The sequence below is a fragment of the Mastomys coucha genome, unplaced genomic scaffold (genome assembly GCF_008632895.1).
Source record: "Mastomys coucha isolate ucsf_1 unplaced genomic scaffold, UCSF_Mcou_1 pScaffold20, whole genome shotgun sequence".
Classification (NCBI taxonomy): domain Eukaryota; kingdom Metazoa; phylum Chordata; class Mammalia; order Rodentia; family Muridae; genus Mastomys; species Mastomys coucha.
The window spans coordinates 19,804,409-19,817,962 of NW_022196903.1; the positions used below are offsets into that span (position 1 = coordinate 19,804,409).

At 36.8% G+C, this 13,554-nt stretch overlaps 1 protein-coding gene across 3 annotated transcripts in view; it reads right to left on the bottom strand.

Moving 5' to 3' along the window:
- Positions 1 to 13,554, bottom strand: part of Wasl (WASP like actin nucleation promoting factor) — a 54,141-nt gene that overhangs the window by 12,668 nt on the left and 27,919 nt on the right. For 2 of the 3 annotated variants that reach the window (XM_031381303.1, XM_031381301.1), the window contains exons 2-6: positions 13,135 to 13,269; positions 10,353 to 10,439; positions 9,584 to 9,680; positions 5,513 to 5,536; positions 1,040 to 1,208 (exon numbers count right to left, since the gene is read on the bottom strand). In XM_031381303.1, coding sequence (XP_031237163.1) covers positions 1,040 to 1,208; positions 5,513 to 5,536; positions 9,584 to 9,680; positions 10,353 to 10,439; positions 13,135 to 13,269 — 512 coding nt within the window. Of the gene's footprint in view, positions 1 to 1,039; positions 1,209 to 5,512; positions 5,537 to 5,557; positions 8,919 to 9,583; positions 9,681 to 10,352; positions 10,440 to 13,134; positions 13,270 to 13,554 lie in introns of those variants that run through there. The other variant, XM_031381304.1, reaches the window with a different exon arrangement.

Consider the following 13,554-nt stretch of genomic DNA (forward strand, 5'->3'; position numbering starts at 1 on the left):
AAAAAAAAAAAAAAAAAAAAAAAAAAAAAAAAGAAAGAAAAAGGAATAATGCATAAAAATACTTGAAATGTGTTGTATACCGCCCAACTTCTTCTGCTTCTAGACAATTCTTACAGGTATCCTCCATGCTGTTTATACATCAAAGTGAAAAAAAAAAACCCCATTATTTTCAAGAATTAAATAAATAAAAAAAAAATTACATCTAATTTCTTCAGAAGAAAAGTAAAATGTCAGATTTATAGAACAGGCCGGGCTTGGGAGTACACACATGCCTGTACACTTGGAATTCTAGGTCAGCTTGGGTGACACAGAAGATCCAAAGTGTCTCAAGACAGCTCTATTAAAAAGGACTAGACATGGGTATTCGTCCCTGGAAGCCCGTTCCTTTGGAGTTCTTACTTTGTCCTAATCTATTCATTCTCTCTGTGCAAAACAGAAACAACAACTCAAAAACCCCACCAAAACCCCAAAACTGATGAACACATATATGGTCCCCATTATATTTTGGATATATGCCCCCCATAGGCTCACGTATTGGAACAGTCTGTCCCCAGCTGGTGGTGTCATCTGGAAGGTGGCAGAACCTTTATGAGGTAGAGCCTTGCTAGGATAGGAATCTCTGGTGACGGACTCAAGTTTTATAGACCCGCCCCACTGTCTGCACCCCAATGCCAGGTTGCTCTCAGATCCTGTAGCCAAGCTTCTCCATCATGATGGCTGACCTCCCCTCTAGAAAAGTAACCAAAATAAACTTCCTCTTCCAAGTTGCTTTTTGTTGAATATTCCACCACCACAACAGAAAAGCAACTAGTACAAAGAACCTCCTAAACCAAAATTTTGTAAGAAGTTAAAAATGCAGCCCAGAGGACATAAAAAAAGTGAAGACCAAGCTGGGTGCCATAGTGCATGCACATCTGGAATTCCATGTATGCTCTGAAAGCTAAGGTGGAGGATCCCAAATGCAAGGCCAGCCTAGGCAGTATAGCAAGATCAGTCTTCTTTTTTTTTAAATGATGAGAACACAGAAGATGAGTCTTACTGGAAATTACTTGGTGTTCCAATATCTGCCTTGGTTAATCTCTTCTTTTTAGCTTTTCCTTTCTTCTTTTCTTTGGTGTGGGAGATGTTGTTGACTTGTGAACCATAAAACCTATTTGTTGTGATTTCTGGATTTTTTATGTCAACTGTAGCCATGGGTAGATTGGGACCTACAAAGAGAGCCAAAATGGTATGAAAGGCATGCAATTTAAGAAAATAATTTTATAGAATCATAATTTATAATTTGCTATATTTGACTTAACCTATGGCTGCTTACTTACAACTTAATATTAAATTTCATGAAGTATATTGATCTATATAAACCTAATCCCTTATGTTGTCTTTTACTGTAATTCTGATAAAATGATATATACAACAGAAAAGTCATGTTTCAAGCTATCTACCTATGATTAAAAAAATGCTATAATTTTTTTTTACTAACCACCCCCCCAACCTGTCAGGTTTAAGTCCTCTAATCTTTTCCCATTAGTATATATGCAAGTTGGCTATCTGAAGGCACACAGCTCTAATATTTAAAGTACAAGAAATTCTAACACTCAGAACTGCAAAGACCAAATGGTAAAAGTACCTAAGGACCTTTAGAGAATGTCAGTAATATCTTTAGGAGTGACACTAAATGATGTATTCCACAACTTGTCTATAATTCACAAAGGTTCCCTAAGAAATCAAAGTCTCAATACAATATTCAACTTAAAAATTATTATGATCTCCCAAACTTTAAGTCAATACATTCTTTAATATACAATTCTCTGACAAACTCTCTCAGGCCAAGTTTCCTTTGAGTTCATTACATTAATTACAATTTTCAAAATGTTTCAAAATATTACTACTAGTTATAGATAGGAATCAAAGCTGAGACTTTTGCATTGGTTTGAATGAAGCATGTTTGAATACTTAAGACTCCAGTTGATGAAACTATTGGGGGTGATTGATGGGGGAGGTGTGGCCTTGTAGAAGTTAGGTTTGTCAAGGAAGAGGACTTTGAGGTTTCACAAGCCCGTGCCACTCCCAGTTAGACAGAAGCTCTCAGCTCCTGCTCCAGTACCATGCTGGCCCATTTGCTGCATGTTTTCCACCACAATGGACGTGGACTCTAACCCTCACTCTACAATTGTACGCCCCAAATTAAATACCTTTTATAAGTAGCCTGGGTCATGCTGTTTTATCACAGCAATGGAAACGTAGTTAAAACAGACAGCATCTTAGCTGCCTAGTGAGACACAGAACTTTGAAAACACTCTCACTTTCCCTGAGAAGGTAGGCTCATTGTGTCCAAACTTTGTGCCAACAATTAATTAATTACACTTAATATTGCTTTCTTCATTAGGAAGAGCCTGGAATCATGGTAGCAGGCTGTGTGAAAACACAAGGCACTGTATCTCTAATGAGCCTTTTCTTTAGACAACACTGTACATATGTCCACAAAATTAAGTACTATTGGAAGATGCAGCCCACTGCTTGTAGCACCAGACAGAGATCTATGGAATGTATCCCATGTAGCCTTCTGTGCTTATCTTGCTTGCTATCTCTCCACTACAGTGGGTATGTTCAATAAGAACAATTATATATTGAGTCTCATGAATTCTCCTAGCGATTCCCTAACTAGGGAAGTTGTTTTATCAAACAGAAACCCTAATAAATTAGAGCAGTACTTCTCAACTTTCTTAATGCTGCATGCCTTTAAATACAGTTCATGTTTTGGTTACCTCCAACCATAAAATTATTTTTGTTGTTATTTCATAACCATAATTTTGCTACTATTATGAACTGTAATGTCAGTATTTTGGAGACAGCTTTGCCAAAGGGGTCACAACCCATAGGTTGAGAACTGCTAAATTATTAGTGGCTATATATGTCATTACTTAATATCACTTAACTAAAATTCTTCAATTTTGTTGAAAATCTCAATTGTACTGGAATCATTAAAGTTATCTGAAAGCCTGATTTATATCTTATTTGGAAAAACAATTCATATATTTCTAAAGAAAGTTTAAGAATGGAACAAAACCTTGGAAGGCCAAACTTGGCTCCATCATAATCTTCATGAACAACAACAACAGACAACCAAAAGCGAGTGAGTGATGAGGACAGGAAGATACAAGCTACACCTTCCTAATTCAAGACAACTGTCACAAAAAAATAGGTTTCAATACATTTATGGACAACAGACAGTTAATTTAAGTTATAATCTTAATTTCAAATCTAAAGGAACTTAAGTTTTTCTTTAATTATAATGAAAACAGTGCATTGTACTAAGGTCAGAGGGCTGAGAAATAGGTGGCACAGAGGCCTACTGAGGCAGATAACAAAATTACATTTTAGGACTACGTGTAACTTCTACATAAAGTGTCTTTTTAATAGTTATATTTTAAAAAGATTTGATAAGCTAACAGAGCAAACCACAGTTAAGGTGTCCACTGCCACCTAGTGGTGACACATCAAAATGCAGTAAAGGTAAAACATCAAAGCTACTGCTTTCCACAGTAGAGAGATCAAAACTTGCTGGACTGAAAAAGCCAAAAAGAAAATTCCCACAATGCACCTCATCACTCACTACTAAATATGTGATATGTTGGTATACTATATATTTTTATAAGCTGAAAGGATGAATATATTGGCAATACTAGCAGCATAATTTTGCCCTTTAACAATACTATGAAAAAACAAAAACAAAAACCCTTCATTTATTTAATAAAAACAACTTAGTAATACTATACCAAATGGCTAAAACTATAAAACTAAAAACTTAAGACCAAGAGCAGCCTTTAATGCCAGCACTCAGGAGGCAGAGGCAGGTAGATCTCTGTGAGTTCAAGGCCAGCCTGATCTAAATAGTAAGTTCTAGAACAACAGTCAGGGCTGTGTAAACAGATGGTCTCAAAAACAACCACCAACCCACCTACCCAAGAACAATCCAAGAAAGACATGAAAATTATGAGTAACTCAGAAGGAATATTCAAACTATATTTATCACAGCAATTAGGTGCCTGTTTACAAATACATGTTGTGCATATTAAAATGTTTCCAACTTTTTTAATTATATGATTCATGCATCTATTTTTTCAATATTTTAAGTTATTTTCTCAAAATTAGATGGCCCTCATACAAGGCCTTTACAATTAGCACTCAAACATTACAATATTGACATCTATTAGAGAAACTTCTAAACTGCATTAAAGGTTCACAGATGAACAATCCAGGATTCACCTGTTTCTTTTGCCTCTGCCACATACTAGATTCCTAACTTGAGATGTGTTATTTACACTCTTCTAAGCCTGGATTCTCCTTTAAAGTTATTTCTAACACAACAGTGATTAAGGCCTACTCATGAGAGTCAGGTCACTTGGGGAAGAAATCTTCCCCCCCATCTTAACAGTGAAGCAACTAATTTATATATTCCTATTTTTTTCATCTATTACCCAGGAGTAAAACCGAAGCTACTTCAGAAGATTATTGAATAATTCTTGGGAGGTGGTAAATGACAATAATTAACATTTATTGATGCTAAGCATTTTGATTATCTTTTATATCCCCCAACAGCCCTGTAAGTCATTATTAGTAATATTTCCACACAAAAGACAAACTATATCAAACTTTGGTACAGAGTAAACAATACTGAAGGCAATTACCCATTAAAAAATTAAAAGGTTAAATAATGATACATCTATCTTTGGTTCATGTTTTGTAACTGGAAAATAAACTTAACCTCAAAATTAAAAACCCATTTTTATGTAAAGGTCACAGACCTCAGTAATTACCAATAGTCATCCTATATTAGGAATTTTGTATTATACAAATTTCCCCAAATAATCTTTTTAAGTTCTGAAGGAAGATTTGGGATTCACTGAAAAACCAGCAACTACATTCCCTCTTATAATTAAGGTTCTTGAAGCAATAGGAATTTACAAGGTTCACAATCAAATGTGATAAAAGCAATGGGCCCTCTGTCCAGAGAAAAACACATGGAGTAGGAGGAAAGAATAATTATCCATCACATTTAAGAGCTCATTACCAAACTCAAAAGAGAGGTTGTATGCAACTACAGTTAGTACTAAATTCATGTTTAAATTCTCATTTAAAAAAGTATGTCACATAACACATGACAAATATTAAAATATGTTATAAAGGAAGTGTTTTAAAACCTTGAAAAGAAATGAACACACACACCAAATAAAACAGAATACCTTTCAGAAAGACTTAAGCACATGCAGATTCTAAACAATGACCTTGTGGGTACAGAGAGAATACCAGCCACCTTCACACTACACACCTCTGCTTCATGTTAGGAAACAAACTAAGAACAGTACATTTCTAAGCTTTGCCTATCATTCCATAATTGAAAATAAGAACAAATTAGTCTACTTTTTATAACTATCACTAACAAATATACATATTTCTACAAGAACTAAATTGTAATTTAAAACTTTTTTGTCAATAATCATCAAAAGCTTACCATTTGGAGCATCTCGTCTTTTTTCTGTTAGAAAAAAAAACTAGTATTAAAAGCAGTCATAATATCTAACAAAAGTAAAATCTTTATAATATACTTCATTAAAATTTACTCGAGGTAATGTGTAGATGGTTAAGGATTCTTTCTGAAGAAGATAAGTATGAAGATATCCAAATAAATAAAAGAAAAAGCGTGTTCAGTACGTGTTAGGGATGCCATGAACACTGGACTAGAGGACAGGGAATGGAGCCGCTTAACAAGTCTATCAGGAATTTGCCATGATAAGCCTTACAGTGGAAGGCTGTGAGCTGGAGTAGCCCTCAGGTGGGAGGACGGTGACACGGTGGCATGATAAAACCTACATTCAAAGTACTGTGTGCAGAGAGAGCATGGGAAGCAACAGTTAGCAGTCTAGAAAACCAATGCTATGTAGAGAGTAGCTGTTGAGCTAATGACAACCAAGCAACAGTTTATTCAAAGAACCAGAGAGTAGGTCCTGAGTAAGGGACTAAAATAAACAGAGAGACATCATTAGGAAAGGAAAATAGAATAAATATTTATGAATAGATGGGTAGGGTTTTCTGGGAGGATCCAGTGGGAATGGGAAGGGTAGTGGGAGGGAATATGGGGAAAGACAGACAAAATTAAGGGGCATTTGAGGGGTGGGTACACACACACACACACACACACACACACACACACACACACACACAAATCTAAAATGAAATCTCCAAATAATGCAAGAGACAAAGACCACCTCCCCACACCAAAGCAAACTTCAACTATTTTTTGTTTGTTGGAGACAGGTCTTCTCTAGGTAGCAATTTCTAAGTTGGTCAGGTTTACCTCAAATTCATAATTCTCTTGCACCTGCCTCCCAAGTGCTCAGGTTATAGACATGTACAACCATGAGTGACTGACTGGTTTAAAGAATTTTAAGTAAATATACTTTCTACATATTTTTCTAATATAAACTTTTCTGAAATTATAAGAGAAATATTAGTGACTACTATATTAAAATAAACAGCTTATAAATAACAAACCCCACCAGTAACATTCAATTGGTGGCTAAATTAAAAATCCTACCAATGGAATACATAGATGTAACGTTCCATCTTGTAATCAGATGTAGCAATACTATTATCATTTAAAGGATGCAATTCCTACACTATCAATCTTTAGTTTTCATAATGATAATAATCTCTACATGCAAAATAGTTATGTAAATATAAAATCCACTAAGATAAATAAAAGGTAAGTTTTTAGAGCAATTTCTGAAGACACATTTCCTTGGTTGGAAGCCATTTAAGTGAAAAAACAAAATCAGAAAAGTTTGGCTGAATAAAAAAGAATCTGCAGCTCCTGTGAGACATTTGCTAGTGATGTTAACACAACAGTGTTGATATGCGGAGTGCGGGACATCTTAGTAGCATAGGACTACTCATACTACAGTGAGGAGTACAGTGTTCAAATCCTACTAAAAAGGACCTATAACTTAGTGAACTGCAAGCGCCTTATACAGGACAATTAAATCTATAACTGAATTCCAGAATTACTTCAAAAACATGGAACCAGTAACACTAAAGAGACAGCCTTAGAGATATAAAAGGTTACAAATGGTATATTGAGGGAAAGATAACAGATCAACCTATTACTAGAGCCATGTGACTAAGGTAAAAAAGAAGGGGGCAGGGTTTGACTCAGTATGAAGAGCCAGCCAACAGTGACCAACTCAGCTGGATCCTTAAGGCCATGTTCTCTGAGCAGCTGAAACACTTCACCTAAAGTTTAGACAGCCACTATAAGCAGGAGAATTCCTACACTAGGTAAAAGGCATCGTGCACTTACCTATCTGTTTCACATAAATTACTTTAAATAACTGTTTTCAATTCTTTTTCACTTCAAAAATGTTACTTATTTTAACTAAAGGATTTCACAAAAGTCCACTAGATGACCATTACAAAATGTCACTAGAAACAACTCTGAAGACTCAGAGATGACACAGTAGATAATGGCGCTTGCCTGGCAAGTGTGAGGCCTAGAGTTAGGATTCCAGAACTCATGAAAAGGCTCTGCACGTGGCAGAGACAGGGAACCCCAGAATAAGCAGGCTAGCTGGATGAGCCAGAATTGGCTACCTCTAGGTTCAACCAGAGACCCTGACTCAATGTAAAAAAGTGATCAAGGAAGAAACACAAGGTCACACGACACCATTTTCATGCCTCTACACACCAGACCCACTTGAGCACACCAGACTCACTTGAGCGCTTGTGCACTCATACATACATACACATGCACGCATGAACACACACACACACATACACACACTGGGCATCAGGAGAAGAGGGAGGGGGGATGGAGAGATGGGGAGAGAGAGGGGGGAGAGGGAAAGAGTGGGGAGGGAAGGGGGAAGGAGGAGGGGGAAGAGAGGGAAGAGTCCCAGTGAGCATCTAGTATTCAAAGCATCACAGAAGCCATAGGCCTCAAAGCAAACCAATGACTCATTGCAATGAACATTTGCAAGTAAAGCTGCTTGGGCCAAAGGGTATCTGTGTGACACGCTGTAGTGTCTGTGGGGAGACTTTGTTTTGCTTCTATCTGGGGGAGGGTGCAAGGGTGGAGGGCAGATATGGATAGACAGGAAGATGTGTGGGATTGGGGTACATGATGTAAAATTCACAACAATAAAAAATTTAAATACACTGGGATATTTGAACACTGGGTATTTGGCAATATTGATAATTATTATTTTTTACTTAAAATATAAAAAGAGTAGAACTGCAATGAAAAGTATTCATTTACAAATCAAAAAATACTTAAATTTGTTTTTTAAATGCTATTAATTATGCAAATTTAAGAGTCAGTGACCATTTTATTTAATTTAATTTAAATTTAAATTTCATTTAATTTTATTTGCAAAAAAGCTTACCAAAATAAAAATATTTCTTTTGAGGCAGGTACCATGGAACTTTGTTGTAGAGAAAGCTAGACAATAAATACTCCAGGCTACATGAACTCTGCCACAATACTTTAACTGTGCTGCAACAAACACTAGCCATTGACTATGCACATGGGAAATAAAGCCAGATTTCCACAGTTCATACAGTAACATGCCGAACCCAGTGTGGCCTTGGTGGGGACAGAGTGAGATGGCTTCTGTCCCTGGAACAGGGCCCAGGTGTAAGCCTCCACGAGTGTAGATGGCTGCTGTGGGCTTAAAGCTTGTTTGTGTACAGATTTTCTGGAAGCAGTACTAGCAAGTGGAGGACTCTTTCCCTGTGAGGAATGTCCTCCCTGCTAACGTTAGTGACTCCATGATGGTTAGAAACAGCATGACTCCATGAGTTGAGGATGTGGCTATGTCTCAACAAAATGGTACAGGCTGGGACCTTCAGGACAGTCCTTAAGGCTATGGGAAAGAGTTCTACATACATTAAGTTTGAGATTCTCAACTATGCAAAAATAAAATTGCAATATGAATTATGAGGCTTCATGAATCAAAAGGAACAAAGGCTATGTATGCATGAGCCAGTTTGAGCCACCTTGTCAGAAAGGTACAAAGATAGGCAGACACAGGTACAGGCAGATTCCTAAGTTCAAAGTCAGCCTGGGATAGAGCAAGGTTAGGCTCAGTCAAGTTGGAAATGGTAATTTCAGGACAGGGTCTATCTCTGAATTCTTTTGCAATGTTAAGGAAAAAATGTATGCTTGCTGTCTCCTAAGAATCAAAGGGTTGGAGGGATCATGGGATACTGATTCATAGGTTAATCAAAAGGAAACTTGGAATAAATAACTGAATTGATATGTAAATGAAAAACTAGGCTTTTGGTCTGCATGAGATGAGCTAGCAGAATGCAATAAAAGCCATGCCATCAGAACCTACCAGCTTGGGCCCATGATTTGACTTTGAATCTTTCTTTTCAAGACTGTCAGACACCCCTTCTCTCAGTAACCCCTCTCCAAGCCCAGGCTGGTCCTTGACAGTAACAGCTAATGAATCACATCTGTCTCATAACCCGTTTGCTGGCTCATGTTATGTATAGAAAGAAAAAGGAAAAGCAAGGAGGTTTTTACCAGATTTCCTTTGTCGTCGGCCCAACAGATCTGTAACTGCTTTTCGGAACTTTTTTGCTTCTTCTTCATTGGCAAAATTAAGAGCTACTTGACAAGTCTGAAGTATTCCCATCAAAAAGAACAAACAACAAAGTACATGTACTTAGCTTTAGATAACAAAAATAATGGCAATCCACAGAAGAACACGTGTAAAGGAGGAAAGTTATATTTTAAGTGACTTTAAGGCAATAAGCTCAGAAAAGGGAAAGACTATCAGAAAAAGCTTCCTTACTTGGCAGAAACTTAACAACTAAAATACTTTGTCTTCAGAAAAAAAAATTACGTTTGATTTCAACAGAACTTTATAAACAACATAGGTTGAAACAAGGCAATTGTGAAGGTCTGAATGAAAATGACCCTCAAATGCTCACTGCTTTAAATGTCTGGTCCCCAGTTGGGAAGGACTTATGAAGTGTGACCTAGCTGGAGTGTTGAGGATACTGTGAGTGGGCTCTGGGGTTTCACAAACTGGAACCATTCCCAGTTAGCTCTTTCTGCCTCATGCTTGTGGATCAGATGGAAGCTCTCATTCATTGCTCCTGAGCCTCCCTGCCTGTAGCTGTGATTACTGTCATGATGGTCATGTATTCACCTCTGAAACTCTAAGCTCCAAATAAACCCTTTCCCCTATAAGTTGCCTTGCCCATGGTATTTCTTCACAGCAATAGAAAAGTAATTAAGGCAGCAGCCAACAGAAAAATTATCAAGACAAAAAGAAAACAGGACTTACATCTCCAGCAAAGGTATGAAAATATCCTCTAGGACTATTATATACAAAGTTATTGTATAGCTCTTGTTCCCACAGTAATTTCCCATCCTAGAAAAGAAGAAAAGTTAAAATCTACTAATAAAATCTTCTAGGACTAAAAGCAGACACCTCTTTAAAGGTACTGTTTCTATAAACAAAGACTTTTAAGAACATATTTGTCATGTACATGCACAATACAGTAACCTGTTTATAAGTGGTTTCATTCAACAGGGCAAGCATTGGCTCACTAGATTATCAATATTACCCTAAGCAAGTGAGATGTTCCACTGTGTAGCTCCATTAGCTAAGTTTTAGGCTATGTTCTACCAAATACTACAGTAATACCTGATACTCTTTTCCTCAATTTACAGATGCAGAATAATCACATACACCTTCTCTGGGCTGTTCAATAATAATCTTTGAATTTAAGACTTCTGCAGAGTGGTTTAAGGAAACACTAGTACAAGTACTACCAATCACGGAGCAGCAAGACGGGTGATTAAAACACACCAAAGTTAACCAAGAGGTAAGAGATCTACAGACACAGTGTAAGAGATATATTTATTCTTCATGCCAAAGGTGGTTAATTATAATTAGTAAGCATGGTGATCTCCAGCCAGAATTAATAGTGAGAAAAGTATAATCACTGCAAATTTGAAATCCCAAACTCCAACTACATCACAAATTTAAAATATGAAAAATCAACAGTTGAGGCCGGCCAGCACTTAGGAGCTTTGCTCATGTACACACATCGCTGCTTATTGAGGAGAGCGCTGGGTATAGAGGCTGCAAGACCTGCCCCACTTGAGGCAAAGGAGAAGAATCCACAGAAGGCAGCAGGCAATGTGTGTGCGTCACTGGAATGTAGCCCACAACTGTGATGGTGACATTGGGTCCTACTCTGTAAATGAACAGTCCCTAAATAATGAAGATTAAATCTTCTTGGAAGTCCTTGATAAACTCTAATAAGTGGATAAAGTTTAACTTATTAAAAGACAGAAAGAAAAAAATAAAATCTGCTATAAATGTATTTATGACCGCTACAGTGGGCATTTCTTTTTTAGTGCAGTTGTACAGCTATTCTGTTTTGAAAGAGTGCTTATCATTGACAATAAATAAAAAGCTACTTGCAGGTTCTCTTTCAAACTATGCACATATTCTTTCTTACCTAAAATGACTGTCTGTGGAGTCAGTCAGTGTTGGTGATGGGCACATTCCACATCTCTAAGCCATGTGCTGGGACCCACAGATTTTAAGAAGCATTAACTAAAGTACCATAACTTCAGTTTCAGTTCAATGCAATGCTTTACAACAGGTTTGTAAGCTGGGATCCAGAGAACCATCACACAGTAGCAGTGCCCAGGCTCAATGCCAGATTTTATTTATGTATGTACTTTTTGTCCTATTATACTCATTGCTACATCTAAATACTAACTATGGAGGCTTAGCTGCAGAAAGATATTTTTATAGGCATAGAGGAGACTTCCCTTTAGCAAAATGATCACTTTTATAAGTAACAGTATATACAAACTAAAATATTTGCTGTTCCCTGAAATGACTAATTTATAATGACCAAGATGAATAAGAGGCTGTGAGGAAAGTCCAAGACAAAAAGGCCTAAATAAAAAGTACTATTCTTTATGACACAGTGAGATGATAAAATACATCCCTAGTGCAGTCTACTAAGGCACATATTCTAAGGCATTCCACTGACATCTGGAACCTATGTACACCTTTCCCTGTACAAACATATTTACAATAAAATTTAATTTATACTTGTAGTATAGTAAGAACGGTAATAAAATAGACCAACTATAGTAACAATGTGTAATAAAAGTTATGTAAAACTAACAGTTTGTTTCAGAATTTTTTTTCCTTTTAAGACTGTGTCTGCAGGAACGTGTGATCATTTCACTAGAAAAAATCAAGTCAACCTATAAAGAAACCTAGCCCAACCTTCCTTCAAGTGTCAGGGTGAGGAGATATGGAGGGTGGGGGGGAAACCTACTCAGAGGAGAAGGGGAGGGGGGTAAGGGAAGGATTGTGAGAGGATGTGGATGACTGGGAGGTGGGCATTAAGATGGATGTAGTAAGTAAAATTAAAGTTAAAAAAGAAATAAAAATAAAGAAATCCAGCATAGCCAGATGGTGGCGGAACTCTGGAGGAATTGGCAGGCAGATTTCTGCAAATTCAAGGCCAGCCTAGTCTACAAAGGAAGTTCCAAGACAGCCAGGGCCACACAGAGAAATCCTGTCTCACAAAGCCAAAAAAAAAAAAACCAAACCAAACCAAACCAAACCAAAAAAAACCCTAAAACCAACAAAACAAAAAACAAAAAACTCAGCTTTTAGACTAGACTAGCATAACCAAAACTTATCAAGGTCACAGATATTTCCTCATAGTCTACATAGTCTTTTCTGACCTGACTCAAAGCAAACATTGATAAGATTTATGTTTGGAAGCAATGCACAGAGTATCACATTGAACATTAAAAAATGTTAAGAAAAAATAAAAACAAAAAACTGTGTCTGATAGCAGAGGACTAAAGGGCAGAAAACAAAGTCATAGTTAAGAGAATAAATATCTCAATATTCTTATATGGGCTCCAACTCGGTTCCCTACTTAGGTATCAACAACAAACCTCACTTTCCTAATATATCAATTTAAACACACACAAGGAATCAGAACATCTAGACTAAATTATAACCAAGGCAGACAACTTAACCACCAAAAATGTTAAAATGAAATCAAAACTAAACTTACCTTAATGTCAAATATTCTTAAAAAGTAAGATCTCTGAGGATTGTCCTTAACGAGACAAGCGACACCACTGCACTTCTTTGACCACATACAGTTCCGATCTGCTGCATATAATTGCACCACTGCTGAAGACATAGTCTGCAAAATCCCAAGTGGACAGCCATTACCTTCAAAAGAGCACTCAGAGCCCCTGCTGACATCCTGACCCAACCTCCGTGAAGCACTAAGCCAGGACCACCCAACTAACGCCAGCTTCCAGAAAGAGACTCAATGAACACTCATTTTCTTTTTAACATTATAATTAATTTAATAATTATTGAAAAGTCAAATTTATTGATTCTTTTTTTTTAAAAAAAGATTTTATTTATTATTATAAATAAGTACACTGTAGCTGACTTCAGACGCACCAGAAGAGGACGTCAG